This window comes from Hirundo rustica, chromosome 8 (assembly GCF_015227805.2).
Source record: "Hirundo rustica isolate bHirRus1 chromosome 8, bHirRus1.pri.v3, whole genome shotgun sequence".
In the NCBI taxonomy this organism is placed as follows: Eukaryota; Metazoa; Chordata; class Aves; order Passeriformes; family Hirundinidae; genus Hirundo; species Hirundo rustica.
In genome coordinates, this window is record NC_053457.1 from 9,247,873 (window position 1) to 9,275,210 (window position 27,338).

Below are 27,338 nucleotides of genomic sequence, written 5' to 3' on the forward strand. Positions count from 1 at the left end.
TCCTAAAGAAAACTTTTCTTGGAAAAAATTGGGGAGGTTTGAGAGGTGAAAATAAGTTCTACTTCCTGCTAGTAATAAATACCAAAATGTTCTCCTTTATAAAGGTGGGGGTGGGGGTTTTACCACTATATAAAATGTTACTGATGAGCTTGCATCAGTATCTAAGAGGTGGAACAGCTGTATGCAGTGAAATGTGTAAACACCCCACATGGATGTTTTCTGGGCATACCAAAAACCAAACTGAGTAGTTAACAAATGGAATTACAAGCTTTTTAATAAGTAGCAGAAGTATCACTAAATTCAGAAGGGATCAGATTTAATTTTATTAATTCCTTCTTTAATTCCTTCTGCAGTTTTATCTTCACCTTTCCCCAAAACACCGCTTTGGTCTTTCTCCCTGATGTTAATGCAGTAGATCACTATCGACTGTGAATCTGAGCCATGAAGGGATCACTGCTGTGGGCTGACACCTCCTGAGTGTGCTTCATGAGGAGACCTCCATGGGCTTCAGACCGGCTTGGTGTGGATATTCTCTGCAGAATTCAGGCACTGCTGGATCTATAGAAAGGAAAATTGTTTATATACAATACAGTCGGTACTTGAGTTTGGAGTACAGTAAGGAGGTTGTCTTACTAATGGAAAAAAAATAAATTAGGAGACTTTTATTTTAAAATGTACTATAAGATACTGACATTCATAAAGCAGAATATCAGTAACAGAATAATGCCATGAAGGCACTTAAGATGCTCAGCTTTCTACCTTATTACAAAGCTTAGTGGTTTGATCTGGAAGTACAGAAACTTGAAGCAGTGGCAATGTCTAGGAAGCACTAAAAGCTGTTGGAAGCTTTTATTTTTAAATGTGGGTGTCAGGTTGACATTACACTTATCTATATGCTGGAGTGAGCACACGTTTCTGTGCCTATTGCTGCCTGGCCATCAGGCATGTTAGTCTAGTCAGGTTGCTCTGAGAGAAACTGAAACTCTGACAGACAATTCTTTCCAGGGCCTATTGCCAGCTTCAGGTTGTCTTTCATGTTTGGAAATTCTCCTAAATCCACTGAGCCAACCAATAGCTGTATTTTAAATTATCTTCATTAAATCAATTCCTTTAGTTTGCTTAAAAATAGAGGTCATAGTGATGTGGCTGTGTTAATCTAATAAAAAAGCCCAAACAACCAACCCACCAAAAAAATGCAGGAGTGGTTTAGATGGAGGCTTATGAAAAAGGTGGTCTACTGCTTTGAACAAACAAAACCACAGCCCAGTAGATTAATCATCATTCTCTTGGTGCTTGAGAAGGAAGTCAGTCTTCCTGGCTTATGCAGCCAGCAGAGTGATTTAACCCGTTGTCTCTCACTAATTTTTTGCCTCATAGTCTAAAATTTAGTCTTCTAGTCAAGTGTGTCTTCTTTGTATGCCTAACTTAAGCACATATTTGAAGACATCTTTAAAATACAAAAACATCTTTAACATTTTGTTCACTCTAGAGTCTCTGAACTCATCTGGTATATTCTTCAACAAAAATAAACTCTGGTAAGCATCCGGAAGGACACCAAACCTGTAAAGTCCTGACTGGATGATCTGCAACGCTCTCTGCTACCTGCTGTGTCCATTTCCAAGTGGTTTTCATTCCAGTTGAAGCTTTCTGTCAAAGCTTTAAAGACAAAGTGTTTTGAAATATATTATCACATCCCCCATACGTAACCTAGCCGTATTCCCCAGCAGTAGTTATTTGTGGAACTTGGCTGGTAGGTGCAGAGTTGGTGTGCACTGGAGTGAGGTGTTCCTTGAACCACTCTGACCTAGGCAGCACACTTGGCCTGGCTCTGCAGAATGCTGCCACCACCGAAGTCAGGAATTGGAGGAACACTGGTGAAAACCCATCTGAGTTACCGCAGGATGGTAGAATTGTACCGAGAGAACCTAATCTTACAATTTGACGGTTTTCTTCATTTCACCTCTTCAATTTTATTCTTCTCTTTCTTCCCTCAGATATTTTCAGAAAAATGGGACAAAAAATGACACCGAGTTTGCAGGCACTTTGTGCTGCCTGCAGCTGGGCAGTGTGAGCCATGGCTCCATGCTAGAAAAACGGGGACACCTGGCCTGGGCATCTCCTGTGGGAATCAGCATTGGCCAGGAGGAGATAAGGAGCATTTTTTATTGTTAGTTTTCTTGGATTTTTCAGGATAGAGAAAACAATCTTCTCAGCAAGTCAGTAGCTGAAATTGCTTTGTAGCTTTATTTCAAAAGATAGATGTGTATTGTCTGCTTGTCAAACTGTTGCTTTAAGTGCATTGTGTGTTGGTACCAGTGTGTTGGAGGATTTTTAACAATTAATGATAGTTTAGCATTGCTTAGAATACAGGTAGTTGGAGAGGAAATTCTTAACAGCAGAATAGATGTGTTAAAAAATGCTACCTTAGAAGGGTGCAATTTACGTAATAAGAATTTATATCTTCATCAAAAATACTGGAAATTTCAAAGTGTATCTCATTTTGGCAAATTTAATTGTTTTAATATTGCTTTCTATTAGGATAGACAAAAATACCGCAATAATTGAACTTCTTTAAAGTGAAAGTCCTTGGGAAGTCTTATTTGACAGAAGAAAAGCTTAAGACATAACCAAGCATGGTCACCTTGAAGTTTTGGAAATTACAAAAAAAAAACCAAAAACAAAACAAAGCAAAAACAAACAAACAAACAAAAAACCATACACACCTCTACATTTCAAAAGTTCTATTCTTTGGTTTACTCTAATTACAAATTTATATTCAGCAGTGACAACAGACCAATGATCCTGCCTTTTGGTTTTAGTTTTGCTTGCTTGGTTTTAAAATATTTACTAAATGCTGAACACTGGGCTGAATTCATTATATCCTAGGATTAACTTTAGAAATAAACTGCGTTTTCACCAATATTTCTAAAATATTGTTGACATTCTCCTAGTGTCTAATTGTAAATGTAATTCATCTTAACAATGCTTTGAATTTTTGCAGCGTAGCTGAAATACATCACAGGCCCAGAAACAAAGGCACTGAGCCGTTTATGAGATCCCTGCTTGCAAATACTGGCAATAGAGTGAATTTTGCTGGGTTTGGTGGATCTCTTCTAGTGTTCCTGTTGTGCACAGACTGGGACATTGGAGTAAGTTCCAGAAGTTTCCAAGATAGTCCGTGGTCCACAGAGAACTAAAAGGTAAAATTGCCCTGGCTTCTGGGTTTTAAGATACCATCCACATAACATGAGAGTGTGCAGCCCTACCTAAAATCTTTTCCTTGCCACTGATGGGGGTATTTGCCATGGGAGGATATTCTTTTGCCAAGGGAAAGGAGAAATTTGTGTTAAAAGTGAAGGAAGTCCCACAAAACGTTTATGTGCAGTTTTCCCATTGGAAGGATTTGGGAATGTGTGTGCTGATACATCTGGAGTCCAAACCATTAGCTTTTCACTTAAAAGAAAATCCCATTGCTGCTCATAAGCAACTAATCAAAAGCCAAACACTTCCAGAAAAGAAGCATGAAGACAAACCTAGGGTAGTGCTATGTTTAAACACATGCAGTAGCATTGAATACATCACAGATGAAGCAATAGTGAATGCATCCATTGCATCTATGGAAAGAGATTAATAAAACATAAATGTCACTATTCAAGTTTTAGATATTAGGAATCCACCCATAGTTGTCCCAGGCGGGCTTCGTTTCACTACAGAGCCAAGCAGCAATTCAAAGCACACTGTCTCCCCCTTCTCCATTTCTGCCATAGCAAAAGTAGTCATGGTGTTTCCATGCGGGGTTTTCCTCTGACTGCTTGACAGAGTTCTTTTGTACCCACGGCTGAAGGAGAGTTGTCCCAGTGCTGGTCCTGAGCTGAACTCCACAGAGATGACAAACAGGTAGACACCTTTGTGTGGTGCTTTAAAGTGGCCGTGTTCAGAGGAATAGCTGTTTCCATAATTGAGGTACGTTTCATTAAACCTCACAGTTTTTTCTTTATCCTTTCTTTCTGAGAATCCCACGTGGAATGCCACCAATGAGTCTGAAAAAGAAAGAGGAATGGGATTTTAGCAGTGAGTGAGTGCTCTTCTCTCTCCAGGATCATCAGGATGGGAGATGCAGTGAATCCCTATCAGGCCTAATTTTTGTATGCTGCTTTGCACAGCTAGACACTGGAAATGGTTTTGTGCAGTGGAGTAGATCAAATGATTCCCCAGAACTCTTGGAAAAGTATAGCACTGGGACCACCCTGGGGGAAAAAAATAGCACTTTTTTACTGTCCTAAAAATAAATTAGTTAAGAATATGTTCTCTGCTTTTTCAGTCCTAAGTACAGTTTTGCAGCACAGATGCCTAAAGGGGCTGGTTTTTGCTCTGTTATTTATCCATAGCAAGGGCTACAATCATAAAAGCCAATGTTAAAGCTGTGGTGGTTGTAATTACCAGGTGCTTATGGTCATATGTTTACAGGGAAAGGGAACTGGCCAGTCTCAGTGAAGTATAAGCTGAAAATTTGTCTCTGAAGCTTAGTAGTAAGACAGAGTGTGTACTCTCTGGTCAGTCCTGCCTGTTCTACTTGTGCAAATTATAGCAGTTCATTTAATGGATCTCTCTGCCTTGGGAAGCGTTTGTTGCTTTGAGAACACTCCTTCCAGATTCAAGTAACAAAGTAACAGGGAAAAATAAGCATTCCACATCAGCTTCCAAAGAGAAGACTGCTACTGCATTAACACCAGCATCTAGAAACAAAATTCTTCTTCTAAACATCTGCAGTTGAATTAGTTCAAGGCAAATTTCCTAGCAACTGTAACAGTGTAATTTTATTGGCCTTAAGCAAAACACACCAGAATATCAACTTAGTTCTCACTCAGACTGCTTTTTTTGGTGGAGGAGGAGGATGTAAGTAATGTCAGAATTTCTCCCTCCAGCATCCCACAGGATACCTGACAGTTGTCATAACTAATACTAATATGCTTTGTGTGTGGAACTTGCAGCAGGCCCCAGAGAGAAGCTAGACCTGCACATGAGCAAGTAAAAGAAAAGAACACACCTTTTTCCACAAGTTCTGGCTGCGCTGTGTTTCTTCCACTTATCATTTGTGTATTTTCTCTGTGCTTCTCAGGCCTTTTCTTTTCTCTTTGCTTGTCTTGAGCTTTATTTTGCCTTCTCCCTTTCTTGTTCAGCATTGACTGAATCTTTGTAACATCCAGACTTATATTTGAGGCACTTAATTCTTCATTACTTCCAAACAGCTTTTTAAAAGTCACCAGGTGTTCCTCCAGATTCCGCTTGATGTTTGCTAAATCTGCAGAGAGAGTTTCTACAGAAACGTTGAGTGGCTCAATTGCATTTGCTATTGTATGGTTGCAGCAGAGACTCCCGTCACCTCTGGATTCATGCCTCTTGATTGCCAGGCTCAGGTGTTTGATATCATTCTTCAGAGTCATGATATCATTATAAGCTGAGCTGTCCAAGGAGTCATCTTTGGCGGCCTCGTAGTTGGGTTCCATGTGTTCTATGATGGTGCGCGGACTGCTGACTTCATGTAGAGTAGAGGAGGTTTGTGTTTCCTCCTTGGGAGACATGTGAACATCGTGATTGTTCTGGTGACCTCTCTGCAAGGGATGGGATCTCCTCAACAGAGATTCTAAAGTCAGGTTTTGTTCTTGCAGTTTATCTGAGAAGTGTCTGAGAGATTCTTGCAGCTCGAATACTGATGGTATTAGGCTACTAAAATCATCTTCAAAAAAGACATCCAGAAATCCGTGTCTCAGTAAAGCCTCCAGTGCTTCTTCGTGCCGCATGGCATCTTTCAAAAGAGAGCTAAAAGAACTGTTGAGATACTTGATATGTCGATGGATTTCTTCGTCTTTCTTCTTCAGCAAGCCTATGTCTTCTGAAAAAGCCGTGACCTGAGACTGAAGCTGTCTGTTCTCTTCTTGACGGAGGCTGAGAGACAGATGGATGGATGGAATAGCTGAGGAGAGCTCTTCGATTTCACTCTTGAAGAAATCCCTGAAGACTGACTCCAAGTGCTTCATATCCTTTGACTGGGTATCTTCAAGGGAATAAGTGCTGTTCCTGGGATCTTCCTCCAGTACATCAGTGTCAGAAGATACTCTCTGGCAGTTGCATTCCTCCATGTACCGCAGCAGATCTGAATAATTTTCCTGAAGGTGTGAGAGAGTGTAGTTGAGCTCTGATATCTGCCTTTCCATTGCTGCATTGTTTTCTTCCATAAGAACTGATTTCTCAGCTAAAGTTATTGTAAGATCTTCTGGCCTGTACTTTGAGATGTTTTTCTTTAACTCCTTAAACCACCTCTCTAAAACTGCAATATTCTGAAAAGCCACATCTGACTCCATGTAAAGTTCTTTAAGCTGCTTTGCGTGCCCTGACAGAATGTCATTCATTTGTTTGATGGTTACTTGGCTGCTTTCATCTTTGGGACCATGATGCGAAGAGAGTTCTGTTAAGTTTTTTTTCAAAGCCTCCAATCTATTTTCAAGAAGGTTTTGCTCTTGTTTCATGTTTGCTATGCTGTTGTTCAAAGCTAAGAAATGGGACTGCTGCATCTTATGAAGCTTCTTGAGTTTTGTGTCAGTATCTGCCTTGATCATGCTGAGATTGTAGTGAATATTAGCCTGCTGCATGTGCACTTGGTTCTCTATATCTCTTTTCGCCTGATCAACTTTCAAGATGTTTTCTTGGACTTTTGATTCAAATTTAGTTCCCAGCTCCTGGAATTCCTTCATGGGCACAGTGCTCTCTTGGAATCTTTCTATGCTTTTCTTGTTAGCTTCCACATCATGGGACAGGTTTCTTACGATGTTGGAGAGGTTCTGTAAACTTCTGTTGAAGCTTGCCCACATGGGGTTAAAATGTTTCCTAAGAAAATTCTCCACATGAGGAAACAAAACTTGCTGCAGAAGCCTTTCCTGATGATCTGTTAATACAGTTGAAAAAAAAAAAAAATTAAATTTTAATTCTGCTTTTGGAACACAGTCTAGCCAGGATAACTCAAGTGTACATTTTTCTATAGTAGTTGCAGCCTTACTCCCCAGAACCTGACCTCATGATAAATTTCAACTATTGCAAAAATAGCCTAGTGTTAAATCTGTTACTGTAGAGCACATGGTGTCTGTGAGTGCACAGAAAATTACTTGGATATGCATTGACCTCCCCATTTAGGTCTTAAAAATGGTGCTTTTTGAAACCCTTGGACAGATGATTTTGCCAGTGGCCTTAAATGTCCATTTTCCCAACAGTTCTCAGTGGGTGGGCTCTTCCTTTTTTGACTGTGTCATAATGTTCTTTTTCTCATGCTTTCAACTCCACAAAGATACACAGCATCTTGACAGCTGAATATTCTAGGTCAGGAGTAAATAACTTGAAAAATCTGTGAAGCGTCTGGACTGTATGGGGATTATAGCAAGGCTCAGTTTCTAACTTTGAAGTTCAGACCTGAGTACCCTGAAGTTCACTGAGTACCATAGTCTGTATCCTTAGAAAATATTTCTGCAAGCCAGTGGCTCACTATGGTAGGTTACATTCAGCAGCTCTTTGTTTCCCACTCCTGTATATGGCAGGAACAGTGTTGAGGGATGGGGTAAATATTTCATTTTTTCATGTAACACCAGAGTGCTGTTCCACACATCTGAGTATATAGCACGAGTATGGAAAAAGTACAGATCTGAACTCTGCACCCTCACAGAAGAGAAGAAGCCATAGAAGCAGAATAGTAAGGTTAGCACATTTTAAATATAAGCAACCTCTCTATTCTGTGATGAAGGCATATTCTGAACTCTGCCTTTCCTCTCATTTCCTGTTTCGAGTTACTCTGGTTCATTCATTCATGTTGGGTTTGCACCCATTTTTTCCTCTCTTTAGAAGCAACCAGCAGACCAAGGAATATCAGGGTATTTTTGCTTTCACTTTTCTTTCTGATCTGTGTGGTTTCACAGGGCCTGTCGTGGGCTGATAGTTCTGCATCAGACCTCTCACCTGAATTGCTCTGGTTCACTTCTAACACCATGCTTGTACCGTTGTTTTCAAATAGTCTCTGTAAGTCACCTAAGGTGCTGGCTGCTTGATGAATATCACTTTGAAGATCATCCAGTAAAGCCTCATGATTTTGAATGACTTCAAACATTTCTCTCGAATCCACTGATGTTGACACTAGTCACAAGATCAGAAAAACAAAGTCATGCAACAGGGTGCAGCGACCAGGTGACAGGTATTCATGCAAGACCTCTGAGAACACCTGTCTGGTTTTCACTCTGAAAGTTTTGCATTGACATTTAGGGGGTCTGTTGATTTCTGGCATCCTAAATTGCAGTTTATCTGCAAGGATTTTTCTCAACAGTGATGGAAACCTAATATATTCAAATATTTGCAGAGAACTTCCACTGCAACAGCCGTGATGGCAATAAAATGCTCTTAATTAGAAATCTCCCCATGCCATAAAAATGTTTTGGAATACTGACTCTTTTCAAGCCATTGACTGAAAGGATGGCAAGGTTTAACAACCTAGAATAAAAGGAGGGGTTGAAAGAGCCATTGAGACATTCCACTGAGGAATCAAGAGCACAGTGTGTAAGTGTCACAGCTGACTCATGGAGGGGCCTAAATAAATACTTGTGAATTTGAGCTGTAGATTTCAAAGTGTGCAATACTTCCCTGAAGCTAGTTGCTGAAAGGCACTTGGAAGCCCTGCAAGCCACACCATTTCCCAGGTGGTAAGGGAAGGTCCTACTTGGTACTTTGGTAGGGTGGAGTGCCTGAATACAAATCTACAGTACCTTGTAATTGTAATCTCAGAGCTGCTGGGGGGCCGTTCTAAAATAGCATTTTCAGAGGATTGTTTTTCTGGTAGATTTGTGAGCACGCTGTGCTGTCCTGTGAACCCACTTTGCAGAGCAAGGGGTTAACATCCATGCCAGGGTAAGGGGTAAGGCTCTGCACCAGCTGGCATTCATTACCAGACAGCTTTGGAATGCTGGGATGCTTTGTTGTGAGCATTCACTGAGTGTTATAGCAAAAGCCCTCATTTGTGTCAATAAATTTATTGTTTCAAAACTTTCCCAGAGAATGCCTTCACTAGAGTGATTGTCCATAACTTATCACTTTAAAATTACACTTTCAATTTTATTTTTTTTTTTCCCTGATCATTGACTGAGAGGTAAAAGGATGGCAAGCAAAATAACTTCAAGCACATACTGTGGTTTGAGAACTCTTCTCGTCCTTCAGTTTCAGTTCCTGGCACTGGAATAAAATTAGGATCTGCAATTGAGATATGATACAGCTGTCAAAATGTTTTAGATGCAGAAACTACTACAGTTTACCAAGGCCCCAGGAATTTCATGTGTTGTGTAACTGGTGTGGAGACAAGCATCCTGGGGAAAGAACACCTTCTCTGGAGAGCTTCCTTTCCTTGCACTGGCAAACCACATTGCATACATGGCAGTGCTATGCAGTATAGCATGGGGATTTTTAACTCATGCCAAGTTATTTCTTGTAACAAATTAGTCTATTGCAAACAAATGGGGCTTTTTTCTTTGCTGGGAGTCCCATCTGCAAATTCCTCTTTGTTGTTCCACAGTTACCTGAACGTTCTGGTGGCAGCAACAGAGAATGATGCTGTACAAATGAGGAGATAATGATGGAGGAGCTGGTTTTGGTCAATGAGTGTGACAACAGACTAAAATATTGCACTGCATTTGGTCACAACATTATGAGTAAAGTTCACCACCTAGAGATCAACCCACAAATGAAAGCTATCTGTGAAGAAAAGCTAAATCTACAGAGATTTTTATCTGTGGAGTCTGTAGGTGAGTTAGATGTAGATTGTAGAAAAATTTTCAGATGTATATTTGCCTTTTTTGTTATGATTGCCTTAATTGCTAGATGGAATTACCTTTTATGTGTTTAAATCCCCTTAATTCTGTTTAAATTCTGCTTTCTGAACATTATTTGCTAAATCCTGCCAGTGCCATTTTTAAACCACCATTCAGTTTTTTAAACCACACTGTCTCTCCTCTCTCTTTATTAGCAGCTGCACAGATCATAGAATCATAGAATGGCTTGGGTTGGAAGAGGCCTTAAAAACCATCTCGTTCCCACCCCTTCACCATGACAGGGAACCTGCCACTGTCCCAGGCTGCTCAGACACCCATCCAACTTGGCCTTGAACACTTCCAAAAATGGGGCACCCACAGTTTCTCTGGGAGACCTGTTCCAGTGCCTCACCACCCTCAGAGTAAAGTGTTTCTTCCTAATACCTAATCTAAACCTGCCCTATTTCAGTTTGAAGCTATTTCCCCTTGTCTTACCACTACGTGCCCTTGTGAAAAGTCCCTCTCCATCTCTTGCAGGCCCATTAGGTCCTGAAAAATGCTCTGAGGTCTCCCCATAGCCTTTTCTTCCCCAGGCTGAGCAGCCCCAGCTCTCTCAGCCAGCCTCCATAGCAGAGGTGCTCCTGAACTCACTCCAACAGGTCCATGTCCTTAAGGAGGGACCCCAGAGCTGGGTGCAGGACTCCAGGTGGAGTCGCAGGAGGACAGAGTAGAGGGGCAAAATGCCCTCCCTCAACCTGCTGCCCCCACTGCTTTATTCAACAGTGCAGTGGATTACTGTAGTTGACTCTAAAGACTGCTCCTGGAGCTTGCATGGGGGTTGCAGTCTGGGCTCTGTTCCTGCCTGTGCTGGAGAGCTGCTCCCTGCTCGAGGAGCCAGTGCCTTTGCAGCCAGGGTAAGCAGAGAGGGGCAGCAATGCAGGGTGAGGGCTGCCCTCTCCTCTGAGCTTGGACACCTTGTGATTTCCAAGCCAGATGATTTCATCCTGTGAATTGACCATAGGGGCATTTCACATACTAGTGTTGCTTTCTGATGTCACCAGTTTCTACCTGGAATTAGGCATTTCCTAGATGGACTTTTCTAAGATGGACATCTGAGAGGCTTTCCAGCAAATGAATACCTTTCTCCATGTGTAAAGATTCCAAAGGTGCTATTAACAGAAAAATAAGTAGCTAATGCTGTCTAACTACTAATTGCAGCTAATTACAACAGCTCTTCTCTCAAAGTATCAGTGATTTGGGACATAGAAGACCAAAAAAACAAGACATCATTTCTGAAAAAAAAAAGGAGAAAAATTAGGTAAATTCCTTTCTTGCCACTGTGCCTGGCATTTAATCATTCATTCCTATACTTGTTCTCCAGCTTTGCTTACCGCGCTGTTCACAGTCCTTGCCAATAAATCCAGGGCAGCATTTCCACTGCAAAGACTTCAAGACCTTCTGTTTCACTTGGTAGACTGGCTTCAGAGCTGTCCTGTACCTGGGGAGGAAGGGTCTGGGCATTAGATTTAGTGTAACAGAGTCCTTTGCCGTCAAGTTTGGACTGATCCTGAACATCTGTAGTATTCTGATGAGGTGTAGAGAGAGTTTTGTTATTAAACACATTATTCCAAAATGTCATGGATACCATGATAGAAATTTGTTTAAAACTCCCCTAGAAATAATGATGAGGCTTCAGTATTGTTGAAAACACTCCTTTAGATACTCCAGAGAAAATTCACTTTTCTTCACTGGTTTTATTTAGGACACTTACATGATCTTCTGGCAGTGTGGGGCTCCGTTTGGGCAGGGCTGTTGGGAGTTGACAATGTACTTCTCCTTCATGCAGGCTTCTATGTATGTGACCAGCCGGGACTGCGTGAAGGAACACCAGTTCCTAGTGGAAGAAAAACGTGGGAAAAGAGTTTGGAGTAGGTCTCTAAGTCTCTGGCTGTAACAGTGCCAAGAAAAAGTGAAATGCAGAAGGGCCTTTATTTTTACTTTTGTATTTTTTCCCAGCTGTACGATGAGGAAAGTGGAAAATGCTTTCTACCTTCTCCCTCCACTCCCAATTCATTTGTTTTCATTTGAGATGTTTATCTGAGTTTGTTACAAAAGGGCTGATTGTCTGAACTTTGATGCATTAGTTCCATTTCCAGTCCTTTCATTTTGTGGGGGAAATTTCCAACCTATGATAACTTGTGGGTTAATGTCACTTTAAATGTCAAATTGCCTTTCTAGGCATGTTGCCATTTCAGATGCCTAATGACTGACTCATCAGGTTGAGGCAGACTGCTTCTGAAAAATTAATCCAACATGAACTCCATTAATAATATCTTCCTAAGTATCACTTCTTCAAGATAATACAGTAAGCAATTGGATTTTATTGAATAGGCTACCTTCAAAATAATTTCTCCCATCACCTGCAGGAAAATAATATTTGGGGTAAAGGGTTGTTTTAGTTTTATGCTTCTAACGAGGACAAGTGAGTTTTAGTAGTGTGAATAATTTTCCAAGTCAGAATTACATAGACAGCTATTAATGTGAGTATAGGTGAGCCTCTTCCTTTAAAGTCAAGACTTGGCTGAAGTTTGATGATTAAATCAAAGACCAGAAGGGGCAGGAAGTGACAAGTAGTAACTGCAATGGAAACAGTTGAACTTTAGGCGGTATATTTTTAAATGGGAATACAGGAACCAAATCTCCAGCTATCAGCATATATGGAAAAAGTTTGCCCCTCTCAGGGACTTGGTGAAACAATGGGGAACCGAGTCCTGCACAAAAGCAGAAGCTGGCAGCAGGCAGGAGAAGGGGAGGAAGCTGGAAACCTCAACATGGAAGGGCAGAGAGCTGGGCTAGCTGGGAGCAGCTCACCAGGCTTGCTGGGCCGTAGCCTGTTTTGCTCCCCTGTCTCTTAAGGAAAACGTGATTGAGATTTCAGCAAGCACTCATGCAAGCAAAGCTCTTTGTTAGAAGCAAGGGCAGGAATCTGCCAAAGCCTGCAGTGCTGGGAAAGCAGGACAGGAAAGGAGGCTGCTGCCTTTGTTGTGATTTCCAGCCAAAACCACTTGTTTGAGTTGTAGCTTTGGGGCCTTTGCAAGTGACTGGGGGAAATTTTGGGCCTATGATCAATGGGACTCTTGGTTCTCATGGGACTGAACTAGAAGACAAATCCTCAGGTTCTTATTGAAGTATTACTATTCCAGAGTCAAATACTGTGCTTATGTCAGAGTGTAAAAGCACTCAGTAAAATCCAGCAGACCAGCTGGCGCTGCTCTGGTGACATCTGCTCCGAGGTGTGCCTTAGGCTGCCAGGCTTTAATAGCTGGGGCACTTCTCTGGTGTTTGGTGTCAGTTCAGTAACTCTAAAACAGGGACCTGCTTTGTGCTTGGTTTTGGGCTGTCCTCTCCCATGTGCTTGGCAAGACATAGCTGGGAGAGGCTTTCCCCCTCAAATCCTCTCTGCTTTTCCCAGGGAAATGAAGGGCCCAGGCCCTGTTGCTGGAGCTCGCTGCTATCGTTGCTAGGTGCAGGATCCCTGCCCCTGCCAGCAGGATGCCTGCCAGATCCAGTGTGGAAGCCTCCTTTTAAAACAGGATTCTTTGGCTGCAGGCTTTTCTTCTTTCCTAGTGAAAACAATCCGCACCCAGTGAATCATCATCTGGGCTGATTTTATTTTTTTTTTTTCCCTCTCACCATATGCAAGTTCTTCCTAAGAAGTCCTTGGAGTCATGTCAGCCACACAGAGCAAAGCCAAATGTGCACATGCACCGACCTGTGTGAGTGAGGATGAGGCACTGTGGGACTGGGAGTGCTTTTGCTGTATTGCACAGGTGGATGGCACACACGGAACAGGAAACACAGGGATTCCTCTTTGAAACATGTTGGTGTGTTGGGGGTACCTGGTGGGCTTCCCACTGGTAGAAGGGGGTTGTGTTGTATCAGAAATTGAATCAGTGGTTGATCCCAACTTGATGCCTGCTTTGGACAGCTACTAGTATTGTGCAGAATGATTAGCATGAGGGGGGGAAAAAGGGGGGGAATCTGATGGACTCTTCATCAAAACTTCCTTTAATGCTGGTCACAGTTCTTTCTGTCCAGCTTTTTTAATATTCAGAGGTTGTCTCTCACTTGATCTTAAAAATGTATTTGTGAAGTTGGAGGACTATGTAATACCAAGTTTTTGTTTTAATCACAAAAACTTTCAGAGGCTTTGAGTTCCATAAAACCTATCAAAGTTTATTCTTTCCTCAAATAAGTAGATAAGGCCTGTGATGAGCTGCCAAATAGATACATGTGCCCAGAGATGAAACTTCTATTGCAGTATTTTTTTACAACTTGTCAAATGCTTCCTTTAGGGAAACTTGGCTATCTGTAACTAAAAATACTCCTTAACATGATTGACCTTGAGGGAAAATATGTAATTCTTTAATATTAAGTGCAACAATGTAAAAGACTGAGAAAGGCTTGGTCTAAGGTCCAGTGAGGCAAGCAGGACTTTTCTGGCACCAAAGGCTCTGAATCAGGCTGTGAAATTTCAAAGAGCTGCTCCTTCAGAAACAGCACTTTCTTTCTTGAGCTGGTTTCTGGTTTCTTCACAACAGCAGCTTTGTGCTCTGCTGCTGCAGTTCTTTATTCTCCTCTTTGTAACTATGTCGCTTCATTCACTGAATATGTAACCAACTTAACACCCTCTGCTTTTATTCTCTTTAATAAGGTTCCCTTTTGGTGCAAGCTTCTGCTGCCAGAGTGGGAGGGACAGAGGGAAGCTGCCCATGTGAGGAGAGCAGAAAAGCCTTCCCTGTAATCTGGTGAACAGTTATCACAATGATGAAAGTTAGGGCAACACTTGAGAGGACCCTTGGAAATTCAGGGCTGCAGATGTTCCATTTGTTCAGTGGCTTTTCCTGGTTCACATTCCAAAAAATTTAATCCAATTTTTTTTTTTTTTTTTTTTCTTTTTTTTTTTTTTTTCTTTTTTTTTTTTTTTAATCCAGGAAAAAAAAAAATCTTTGTTAGACTGTGGTGGTTTGTTTTGTTGGTGTGGGGTTTTGTTGGTTGGTTGGTTGGTTGGTTGGTTGGTTTTTTGGTTTTTTTTTTTTCCTAGACTTCATTCTAATTATGAATTAATCTTATTAAGTAGAGCCTTCGCATGTATCTATTCACTTCTGCCTAATTCTGAGGCAACTGTATTCTTCTGTCTGAGGTTAAATATATCTGATGACAAAGCATTCTGTATTTAAATAAGATTCAGCAAATGTAGGTTAGCTTGAGCTCTTTTTATTTGAAAATTTCAGGTGTTTAGAAACTGATATTAAAATGATTTTTTTTTTCCTTACATTGAACCTAATTCTGCTTTTACTGAAGCAGCAAGAGACAGTTCTTTCTCTGATTCTATGATTTGACTGGGTCACCTTTTATCATAGGAAACAAAACCCACAGAAGCAGGAGAAAAGGTTAGATGGCTGCTCTGCAGTAATTGACTCTGCTCAGGTGAATATGGTGTTTTTGTTTCAAACAGACAATTACAGCTGTAATTGTGTCAGTGAGTGTGAGTAATGCTCCCCAGCTCAGCCAGGGACTGACATACTTTCGTGCTCTTTGCTACATGTTCTCTTGATTGGCGCTGCAGCGTGTGATTTTAGATGTTTCCTAGGTCAGTGGAATTTTTGCCTGAACAAAAGCTTCAGGAATTCAGGATGTTGGGATATTTTCCATAAGTTTTGTTATTCCTTTGGCTGTACCAGTCCAGCTGAGCTGTCCTTCACCCTCAGTTTCCTCAGGTTTCTATTCTCAAGGAAGCCAGTGTCTATAATTATTTTGAAAACTCCTGTCTGGCCATGCCTGTGTCTTCTACTCAGTGAGCAAAACTTCAAGACCATAACACTTTCCTATGCAGCACAAAAGGCACCAGATAAGCAGTAATTCCTGCTTAGTGTGCTATAGGAAGGTAGTCGAAAACTGTTGTTTCTGTTTAAACAAGTGATTTTTCCACTGGCTTGTACAGAATGACTTTTGATTTATACCAGTTGAAGAAGAATATAAGAATGAGACTTTAGCTGTAGTTGGTTTTTCCCTCAGAGCAAATGTCTCTCTGACAAGAAAAAGCAGCCTCAATAAAACAGAAATAAAGTACCACATTTAAACTAATCTAAACTAAGACTCTGCATGCCAGTATTGAGAGAGGTGTATCTTTTTATATTTTATGGAATACAGAAAGTGTTCAGCTGTTGGGGAAGGCACTGGCTCTCCAAAGCAGCATGGTGTGCCACTGGGTTTTTAATTAGCAGACAAGTGATGCCTGGTGGTCTGTCAGTGAATTCTCCAGCAGCCCTGTATTAGAATCAGACAGCAGAAACTCTCATATTTCTCCATCTTTCCCTCAGGAAAACTCCCAAAGGGAGTAGAACTCCTTCTCAGGCAGGGTCTGGGATCTTCCCAAGTCTCATCCCAGGAAACACCCTTGTTTTCACTGGGGTGACAGCAGACTGATTTGCAGTTCTCCTTAACAAACTGGACTGAAGTGTGGCAGTGGTAGTTTCAAACATGGATTTCCATGCAGTGCTGGAAATCTTCCAGACTAACCCAGCCTGAATGCAATGTGTATTCCAACAGGTAGACTGTTGTTAGCAGTTGGGAGAATCCTGTCCTGCAGGATGTCCTAAAAACCATACTGCAGTGAAGACTTTCAGGGCAAATGCAGTCCTGAACTGGAAGCAAGGGTTCAAGGAACAGCAGGCTTGACTGGCAGCTGGTTTGGGCCAAATTCAACTCTTGTGCAAGCTATTTCAGAGAAGTAAATGCAAGAGGTTTTTCCTCTTCAAGAGCATCCACAGCTATTACCTCATTTCTCTTGTCCCCCCTGCAGTGGAAGCTCTACAGCCCATTGAGAGAGCAGCTTACACTCGAATTTTATCCTTTGATTCCTGCAGACTTCAGTTCACCCCTGGTACAGCCTGCTCACTCCTTTGTCAGGCCTCATCTGGAAGCAGGAATTGCAGCCAGTGGCCATTTTTTGGGACACCTGTGCTGATGCCAGGGAGCCAAAACTGCTTGGGAAACCAAACTCCCCACTGGCACATGCTCAGGGTGCAGGCAGGGTGTAACAAGGTCTGCCCTGACCGTGTTTAGGGCATGAGGGGAGAGCTGTTCAGGGCTGCCCCCTGCCCACTTGCTCAAGGGGCACTGACCCACACAGGCAGGAGGGTGTTGGGTCCAGGTGGTGATAGTGCTGATGGTGTTTCTGTGGCTGAAATGGGAGCTCCCTTGCTATCTGCTGAAGAAATTAATTGCTGCAGCTTGCAGTAATGAGCTGTGAAAAAAAGCAATCCCGTGGGCACAGAGGGTTCAATAACTCCTGCACTGTGTGGAATGGAGCGGTGTCATTTGCATCAAACAGGCTGATGGGGAGCTGTTCCACCTGCAGCTGAGCTGCTCAGCGACAGCCAAATATCGGAGAATTTCCTGAAGTCCTGAAAGGAGCCAAGTGCCCAACTCCGATAGGAAACCATCTTCTGTTGGTGCACTTGGCACTGCAAAGCCATTGTTGAGCACTCAGTGGCTGCTCCACTGCTTTGCAGGATGTCAGGGGCTGAGGATCACTTTTAGCTGCACTTCATCCAGACTGTTTTATTTTAATCATATGTTCTGTGCCCCTTTGGTGGGAAATCTCAATATCCCATAAGCTTCCTAAAAAGTCCCTGCCTTGTTTTGAAGAAATAGATGAGTCAGTGTGAAACTGGTCTTAATTAAATTAATGGATTCTTCCTGTAAAAGCAGACAGAAAATGATAAGCTATTAAGAGTGAACATTGACTCTCCTTAGCATAAGTGATTTGGGTTTTCTCTTCTCCCAAGTGTGTGCACTTCTCTGTAGTCACGAGAACAGGCCTTATTCTTCGTGGCTCCTTGACGTGGAATGAGAGGAAAAGGTGAGTGTTTCACAGATAACAACACACCTGGCTGGCATCAGGAAACCTTCCTCTAACCAAGGGTGACTTTACAGAACTGTATGTCCAAAACTCAAAATATATTAACAAAATTACGGATTTATTTAAGCTGAAGATTGCTGCCTTTCCTATTTAATAGATCAGGTGATGGACTTTGGGGACTTTTTAACTTTGTTTTCCCATTTTTTGCAGGTATGTTGTAAAAAAAATCCCAGGAGCCGATACTGTGTGTTTGTGGATTAAAAAGAAAGAAGGAAAAATGAGCCACCAACCCAGCTGCAGGGCAAAACCAGAACAGGGGCCACTTGGCAGTGATTACACATCTGCAAACAGAAATTCTGTGAGACTTTGGGTAGATGGGGAAGCCAGCTGTGGTTGCTGTGCTCCTTCCCATGCCAGCACCACCGTCCATTTCTCCCTTGCAGGGTGAGCCATCCACCTGAGGGCTGGCTCAGTCACTGTGGTTCCTGAGGGGGAAGGTTAAAAATAACCTCTGCTTTTTCCTAGGATTATTTTTAGCCTGGAATGCTTAAGTGATCTGGTTTACAGTGTTACTTGACAGACAGGTCAGGCTAACTGAGGGTACAGGCAGCTTTGGGCTTTGCTGTCAGAGCTGCATGTGCCTTTTGCACGCTTCATTTGTCTTGGTTTCTTTAATGAAATACAGCACTAAGTGCACGAAATCTGAGTTGTGAACCTGACTGTTCCTGATGTACAGGTCTCTTAATTTCCCTTTTTAATTCTGCTGAATCCATTTACCTCGGCAGTAGGATAAGAGAGCTGAAGTCAAAACCAGTCAGCTCCTATGAGACAGCTGCTAGGGAGAAAAGCAGTATAAAAGTTGGTTTCCTTTGGAAGGTTGGCTTCTTTAGATAGTTTTGATTTTGGACACATACAGATGCTTGTCCATTTGAACATGCACAACTTCTCCTATTTGTTCAGATACAAGCAACAGCTGAGATGTTAAACTGTTACCTAGTTCTTCCTCTAAAGGCCAATGACTTCTTACTGATTTGTATGAAAAATCTTATTATTCTTGGAGGAATTAGCAAAATAACATTTTCCCAGCATTTTACTGGGATCTGATGAGTCATTTCGTCTCCCTTGTTTAAACAGAAACCAGAGGATTCTGACTAATACCTTGCACTACTTAGTCATGATGGTCTCAAATATTCAAATAACTGCAATACGAATACTCTGTATTTTTTTTAAATTTAACAATATTTGGTACTTACCACTAGTCCTAATACAAAGGGAAAATAAGAAACTGTTGAACAAAACATGTCTTTCTTTTTTTTAAAATAATGAGAGTCAAAACATTGTGACAAAGACCAAGTTACCATAGGCTTTGTTTGTTTCCTAGTTCTGCAAAGAAAGTATTTTCTTATTTCAAAAGCGAGCTAGATGTAAGACATCATTTTGGTAGAAAACCATTCTCCACCACCCTGGCCTTTTTTTGGCATGTGTGACACACCTTTTTATGGCATGTCTTTCTCTCCCTTTATCTCTCAATTCCTGTTTAACTGCTGATGCTTTTCTTCTTGTTCTCCTCTTGAGAGATATAAGCCCCGTTTCTGGACGTTTTTTTTTTTCCCAGGGAATGTGTCACTCTCGTAGGAAGGAAATACCAGATTCATGACAACATCTTGTCTGTGCATAGCAGGGTGCTGCAGCCACAGCAGCTGACAGGCACACGAGGACTTCATGCTCTGAAGGTGTGTTGCTTCAAGCATTTTAGAATTTGGAGTCTGGTTACAAGAAGAATTGTATTGTCCCTTCTTATTCACCCTCTCTCCCTTTCCTTTTAGATATAATTCCTCTCAAGGTCTCGAATTTCTTTCCTAAGGCCTAGCAGCTGCCTGGCCTCGTGCGTGCTGTAAGTGTGACGGCTCTACAAAACAACAAATACCTTAAAGCTACTGCCAGGCTGGGTTTGGATTGTCTGTAGTCATCCACATAGCTTTGTATTTGGGAAGAATGTTATGGTTTGACTCATTATGCAACTATCTCCATAAAAAGGAAGCATTTCTCTCCTTGGGAGGAAATTTGGATGAGTCATAGGTGGTATGGAACTGAATTAGACAAGCTGATGCTGAACAGAGGTGCAGAGCCAAGGAAGAAATCCTGATGAGGACAGTGTATTACAGCATCTTGCTGTCCTGTAGTGCTGACCTTTTTACAGCATTGAATTTTCCTACTACTGGGAGTTTTCAGAATGTTTTCAGCATTTCAACTAGCAGTCAAATTATTACCACCTTGCAGTGTAACTTGGAAGCCCAGAGTACCCCTTGGGCCTTGTTTCCTTCCTTTGACAGTGCCTGAACTGCAGTAACTGGGACTTGGTGAATTAACAGAGCATGTCATTATCGAGCACTACCCATCAGGAAGCTTTAGGAAGTGCCCTTGGGCTGTTAGGGGCAGGTACAGATTTGTGGGAAGATGCAGCATGAAAGGCAGCGAGGTTTTCATACATTCACCCTGTTACATGCACAAGGGAGGCCTTAATGTTACACGTAGATGAGATTAGGAACAAGATTGCAGACTGCAGTTTGCATGAAAGGGAAGCATGACATGAGCAAGGCTTTATAGTCTCTTTCCATCTCACTTTTTTCCTTTCCTCAAGAGCATTTAAAGGGAAAAATACCAGGGCATCCTAAAGCACTGAGCTGTGAACAGCACTCGGTGTGCTGCTGTTTCAGCTCTCCTGAACAGGGCTCTGCTGTACCCATCCATCAAGGCTATAAAAGATTCATTCACTGTCCTGCTTGGTTTTCATCTATTTTAAACATTTAGAGACCTACTTACGTGCCCTGTAAAACTTACACAAATCATAGGATTTGGGAATGTTTCTAGTGGAGTACATGCCTTCTGCTCTCACAATGGCTACTCTTCTACAGATTACCATGAAAAGCATTTTGCTGGCATGAAAACCTTTGGAGGGGGGTGGGGTGTGAAATTTGTAGTAATTTTCATGCTTATTCATTATTGCTTACTTTGTTATATTTGCTCCTCACTATTTTTATTTTGCTAACATCCTGCCATTCTCTTTCCATTTCCAAGGCCCAAGTCTGCAGGCAGGCACATTCTGCTAATGGCCAAAGTTTGCCAGGCTCAGCAGAAATAATCAGTTTATGATAAGAAACAGCCAGTAAATTAACTTCCTCTAGTTCTGCTTTGCCAGAGGTAGTGTTTTGGTTTATGGCAGAACTGGGAGGCTTCACCTCTGCCGGGTGTGTGCACGCCCTTAACCCCGTTTTGCTGCCTCAGATTAAGCAAAGAGCTGGTCCCATCTGTGGTTTCATCCTCCACAGGCAATTCAGCTTCTGTTTGTGTAGTTAAAGCATTTAAACCACTCTTGTTTGGATATGGATTGGCCCCTAAAATCTACTGAGAAGCTCCTAAAGAAAACAGTCCTGTATCAACAGAATATGAAAGTAGCAGAGAGGATTGCACTCCCCTTACGTGTGGGGTACTCACCCATTCTGGGGCTGTGGGCTCGCAGCTTCCAAATCCCCTCTCTCTTCCTGATGTGAGATGATGGCACTTGAAGGGTAATCCTGAGCCTCCTCCCCGAGCCCTTCTGCCTCCCAGTAACCTTCCTGGCGTGGCACAGGAGTTCTCTGGGGCTGTGCAGAGGTGTCCTGAGCTGGTGGCTTTAAGCCGTGCACGGAACCATCGCGATGTCCGTGATGGGCTGCGTGTTCCACCTGCTTTGCCAGCCCGACCGTGCTACAGACCAGCAAAAGCTTCACGAGCATCCTGGGTTGCTTCCCCCCACTTACACCTGTCTCTTGTTCTTTCCTCTGAAGCTCAGCCTGGATTACTTCAGAAATGCCCCGGCAATACTCTTTAACTGGAAAGTTGGAAGAAGGAAGGAAAAAATAATTTAAAAAATTGTAACAAAGAGCGGAAAGAGCTTTCGGCCCTCCCAGCTACTGTGGAAACGTCCGTGGCTGTGGAACAATGTGAGCCTGGTTCCTGTGTGGGGCTCAGACGTCTCTGGCAGGGGAGAAAAAAAGGTGGTAGGAATACAGCTCGTTCAAGGAACTTCTGAGCTTGCCTGCCTTCTAAACTTATCTGTGAACAGGAACTCGGCTTTTATCAACTGCCTTCTCCCTCAGGCACAGGAAAAGGATGTTAGCTTAAAGGAAGGGAAGAGAAAAGAAAGGAAAGAAAATATTGAGTGCTCTAACAGACTCTCAGTACTCTGCCAGAAAATATCACTGACCTGCCTGCACATGGAAGTTTATTCTACAGTTTAAAGGCTGAAATACCTTGGCTTTAGCAGCAGGGTATTTGTGGCATGTGGAACAAATTGTGGGCATTGAGGGGCTCAGAGAAAATGTACAGTAAAAAAGAGCCTACAAACATCCATTCTTGTGCGAGCTTTGCAAAGTAGCTCTGTCACTCATAGTCTGTTCCATCAAAACGGAAGATTTTCATGAAGCTCTTCTTCAGACAGGTCAAGATAATTGAGCATTTTTAAGAATTTGTGTTTGGGTTGTCATCTCTGGGTGTCAGACTTAATTTTTTATATGTGTTTTTAATTAGCATTAAAAGAAAAAACACTAGGCAAGAGCTGCTGTCAAGAGCTACCTCTGTCACCACATTCTAATAATAACTTTTTTTTTTTAAAGGCTGTGGAGGTTTCATGTAGTTTTCTTACTGGTGGTGCTGCTTTTAGTTTTGTTGCTTTCATTAACTGTGTTTCTTCTTTCAGTGTCTTGCAGGGTGATGTGCTCTGGCATTTTAAAGAACAGAGGGAGGGAGAATGATGCTCCACTGACAAAACAAGTGGGAATGCAGGACTGCTAGATCATCTTGCAGTGTGAATGATGAGATGAGCAGCCCGAGGTTCAGTATGTCCTGCAGAACATTAAAGCTTTTATGGATTCGTTCCAATACCAGCTGAAAATAGAGGATAAAATCTCTCCAAGATTTTAGGAGGCCTTGTTATTAAAGGCTATGAATTTGCATCTCCTTTTCACTGGCTGGATTTGCACCCCTCTCCTGATGCCCCTATTTTCTGCTTAATGGCAGAACATAGAGAAACACAGAAGTGCCCTTCCTGACCCGTGGTAGACACTGTTGCCTGTGGGGCCAGGCAGGGAGAGGTTTTACTAATTCTAGGGGAAAACCTGTTCTTGCTGTAACAGTCACTTCTCCAGGGAGATGAAATCACAAGGTCTGGACTGAAGACTGAAAAAAAATTAGCAATTTCCCTCTGTTCCTTCCTGCTGCTTTTATTTCAGAATTGTGTGCATCCTGCTGTAACACATGTCAATGTGTGAATAGTTCATGTGCCATGTTTCACATAGAACTGTGCTTTTCTAACAAGTAACTGGATGTGACCTAAGCATTATATTTGTTTACGTATTAAGACCGTTATCAGGAAGGAACTGAAGCAAACATGAAACAAAACAAGCAACAGGCTTATAACCTGAGCTGCAGTGAGATCCTGGCTTGCAGAGAAGTGACTTTGTGGTATTGAAGTCATTCTTCATGGGTGTGATCCCTCCCAAGTGGTGGGGTGGTGTTTCTCTGCCATCCCCCTGGCTCTGAACATCTGCTGCTCCTGCAGGTGCAAGAACCTGTTTTCTGTACTTTTGTAATGGTGCTGCCCTGTGGGTGCAGCAGGCACAGGTTTGCACGTTAGTGATTTAGCACCATGGGGTTTTGGCAGTGGTTACTAAAGATGCTAAATCTGAAGCAAGGCAAGGGATGACTTCCCTTTCCTTGTGGTAGGCATATCATAGGATGCTGCCATGAACACATGAAGGAAAGGCATTGGTTATTCAAAGGGACCTCCTTACAGAACAGTAGTTGAGATTTTTGTCTAACAGCTGCTTTAATTTGTGGTATCTGAACAACACATTCAGGTTATACTGGTAGTTCAAAAATATCAGGTTTGCTGACAGAATGAGCTGTAAATTTTCTTTTATATCTGTAGAGGAACAGGTATGAGGAGTGTACAACTTTGCCGTTGTTGTTGTTGTTGTGAGCTGTTGCCTCAGCATGGAACCAGGCAAAACAGACACGTTTGCTGTAACAACCTGCTTGTTGCTTTTTGAGGTCAGTGTCTTCCAGGAGGTACTCTCTAGATGAGAAAGACATCTGTACTCCAGCTAACATCAGCAGATATTTGGTCACTCTTCAGTTGCCTGGTTTAGTGTTGGTGTACCTTACGAGCTGGGTACCACCACTCTGATGAAAAAAGGGGTGAGTTAAATCAATTTAAAGATAGGTTGGAAAATTATTTGGAAAGTGTTATTGTGAAGTGTTACTCCAAAAATATACTTGAAACCCATACAATCAGTGATGTATACTAACAGTGGTGTGGGGATGTTTGGAGATGCCCTGGTGGTTCCCACAAGGTTTTAGTAGTTCCAAGAACAGCTGGCCAAATATATTGTTCCTCCACTCTTTGTCCCCAGTCACTAGTGACCTTTTCCCCTCTCCCCGTGCACTTATTAATGAAAATACTTTTCCTCCAAGTATTTCTGGGAAGCACTTCCTTGAAGTGTTCAAACTATTCTTCAGACTTCCAGCTAGTCTTTAAAGAGTTGATGTTGCCAGTTACACTGGATCAATCGCTTATGCCCTGGGATCTTGCCAATAAGTGTCAGAACTGCTCTTGCCTTGCCTGGTAATTCTAACCACATCCATTAAACACACCTCTTAACCCCCTCTGATGTTGCCTGCCCCAGGCATTCAGTGTCCTGTTTGCAATTCCATAACCAAGACGTCCAATGCCAGCACCACCTCCTGGGTAATGTGCTTAAGGGGCAAAATTTCATCTTGGCCCCTTTCCTTTTGTTTAGGGTCAGAGCCCTGCAGCTGCAGCTGGACAGGAGGTGGGCAGCCTCGGAGTAAACAGTGCCAAACAATGAGTTTGATCAGTGGCTTGGCTGATAAATGACTTGGCCGTACTTGGGAAGCAAACGCTCTGGCTGTTCCAGTCAGCTTGTCTCTGGAGAAACAGCCCTTAGAAATTCAGTTTTCACTTAATAGATTCTGATGAATTTGTTTGTTTCTTTTCTGTCTTTCCAGATTCACTGCCTACTCTGTAATCCTTGTAATTATAGACTTAAAATCCAAATCTGTGTATTTAAAAGAAAAAAACCAAAACACACAACCTTGAAAAAATGTTTAAAAAAACAAGAAAAGATGGAAAGCAGGTGTTGCTTTAGATTCATATACCCCAGTTCCAAATCTCTAAAGCAGACTGAATAACTGAAAGGCTTTTATGTCTGGGAAGACAGTTTTGTTGATAGCTGCACAGCAAGGGGGATAACTTCTCATTAGGCACTGGGATTTAGATCTGGAAAATGCTGTCTCATCCCTTGCCCGCTGCCGATGCGTGCTCATGCGTGTGCAGCTGCTCTGGGGGAAGAGTGTCAGGAGGGGACTGCAGGGCTAGAGAACAATTCCTATTGCTGCTCTGTCCATCAGAGGGAGAAGATGAATTCTCGTTGCCTGTATTTTTAATGGTTTGCTCAAAGGCTATCAGTGGAATTTGACAGCAGAAATCAGTCACAGAAGATCGCTGTACTGCGTGTGGCTCTGTGTGCTGCGTGTGGCTCATCCCCATGTGTGTTCCTGGGTTATTCATTCCCTGGCTAAGGAAATTAGCTCATTACCTATACAAACGTACATGCAGGGATTCAAGTCCTAAACTGTTTGCCAAAGGATGTCAGACAACAGCTTGTTTTCGTTAGGGCATGGAAATGACAGGTCTGTGAGAGTTCTCCTTTCTGCATTTTGAAGTTTTCATAAATGGAGAGAGAGAGGAAGGACTTCTGTTTATATATAGCAAAGTTCGATCCTGTTAATGTTAATATTATTCTTCATAAAAAAACTTCCTGAACAAAGGATATTTACCAGCCACAAAAGCAGTCTGTCTTTCCTTTCCTTACCTGTCTTTCAAACAATATCATATGTAATTTAAATACTTCAATAGAATATGACCAAATCACACTCCTTTCATCCAACAAAATGACTTTGTCAGCTGTTTGTCTCCAGCATAAGTTCATTGTTAAAGGACGAGGTTAAGGCTTTGTGGGCGGAGTAGCTTGCAGCTGGGAAAATTCAAGAAGGAAGAGACCCAAATTAAGTAAAATCCTGTTTAATCTGTTGCAGGCACAAAGAAAAAGACAGTAGAGGACAGGGAATGTTGATTTCTGCTTTGCATTCTTTTCTTTGCCTTGCATCAGCTCTTTGGGAATAAGTGGACTTGAGTGAGAATTCTCTTGCCCATATTCCAGAATTGCTGGCAATGTTGCACAGGTGTCAGCCGGTGCTTCCAGGTGTCAGCCACCAACACCCAGGGACAAGTGGAGGCACGTGAGAGGTGGGGAACTGCTCATTTCAGGGGAAGAGTTTCAAAAAACTCTGCTGTTATCCATCAAGAGGCTCAATGGCCAAGTCTGAGCAGCCGGAATTCATAGTTTAAATGAACAGCAAGCGGATGGTTTGTCATTGCACAAGTCAAGACAAGGCTCTCTTTTGGTATTATACAGATCAGCCAAATGTTTTGAGATACAGATTTGTTTACAGTGATGTAGCTTAACTGGCTTCTGGTGTTGCAAGGCAGAAAACAGAGAAAAAGAGGTGGCTGCCATGTGAGATAGGAACTTGGGCTCTCTGAATTGCCTGCTGAGGCTTTCTCCTTAGCTGCTGATTGTCTTACCTGATACAAAGGGGGAAAACCTTACCTGGCCGAAAGTTAAGTCCCTAGCAAAATCTTAAAGCCAAGGTAACTTGTGTTAACTCATTTTAGTTTTGACTGAGGTAGGATTGGCAACAAATTGGGACTGAATCCTCTGCTTTGAGTAGAAGGATCCTGCAGCGGCCTGGAGGTGGCAAACACTGAGGAGCCATTGTGGATGCTTGCCCTGTATAGATCGCCTACGATGTTGTCTTGAGTCCAGAGCTTTCCTGAAAAGGTTTCAAGGTAAAACAATGCCTGTGCACACTGCCTGCTGCCTGGGAGGGATCCAACAGCATTGAAATGTGTCTTGTGAGGCCTTTCTCAAGGTCATCGGGACAGGAGAAGGCAGGAAAGGAGTATCCCACTTGGGTATCGGCTAATTCAATCTGGTGATGATTCATGTTTCACATCCCAGCATGGCTTGATATTTCATGCATTTGTTACCTTTTATAGCAATGCAAAATACATAAAATTGAATTGTACAAATCACAATGACAGAACAATAGCTGAACCAAATCAAGATACGCTTCTCACTCAGCCTTATCAGCCTTGGTGTTGTCCGGAAAATACCAGTAAAACTCATAACCCTGGGAATGCCTGTGCTCTGCTTTAATGGTCTTTGAAAGCCTGGTGAAAAAGTAAATAGGCTCTGGAACAATTCCCAAAGATGGTAAATTCCTTTTGTTAACAAATGTAGTTAAAAGAAGACTCCTGCCTGTGTCTGGTGATATCAATGGCAGTTCTGTGACCAGCTCCAGGAGCAGCGAGGTTAAACCATGGTTGTATGGCACAGTAAGGCGCAGAGATCTTCAAACTGAGAGCACCTTGGGAGCAGGAAGAGCACCAGCCA

The 27,338-nt window shown here is 42.3% G+C and overlaps 1 protein-coding gene across 2 annotated transcripts; it reads right to left on the minus strand.

Moving 5' to 3' along the window:
• Window positions 1-2,134: 2,134 nt before the first annotated feature.
• MMRN2 (multimerin 2) lies at window positions 2,135-21,740 on the minus strand. Of its 2 annotated transcripts, XM_040071763.2 has the most exons (7): window positions 21,256-21,740; window positions 11,605-11,727; window positions 11,225-11,331; window positions 9,217-9,279; window positions 8,002-8,175; window positions 5,048-6,943; window positions 2,137-4,040 (listed from the first exon to the last, which is right to left on the minus strand). In XM_040071763.2, exons 1-7 carry the CDS (start codon window positions 21,534-21,536, stop codon window positions 3,652-3,654), a joined length of 3,033 nt encoding a protein of 1,010 aa, XP_039927697.1. In that variant the 5' UTR covers window positions 21,537-21,740; the 3' UTR covers window positions 2,137-3,651. The 2 variants fall into 2 exon arrangements, with proteins under 2 accessions (XP_039927698.1, XP_039927697.1); XM_040071764.2 differs by lacking the exons at window positions 8,002-8,175; window positions 9,217-9,279 and having other exon boundaries at window positions 2,135-4,040.
• Window positions 21,741-27,338: the final 5,598 nt, after the last annotated feature.

Bases quoted from the DNA above. Each gene is read 5' to 3' on its own strand.
- MMRN2 (XM_040071763.2), bottom strand. From the start codon at position 21,536: ATGCTCGTGAAGCTTTTGCTGGTCTGTAGCACGGTCGGGCTGGCAAAG. The intron at 11,728-21,255 runs GTGAGTACCCCA...TTCTTCCACTAG, and splicing joins AGCCCACAGCCCCAGAATGG to GAACTGGTGTTCCTTCACGC. The intron at 8,176-9,216 runs GTATGTGCTTGA...TCTTGTGACTAG, and splicing joins AGAAGAGTTCTCAAACCACA to TGTCAACATCAGTGGATTCG.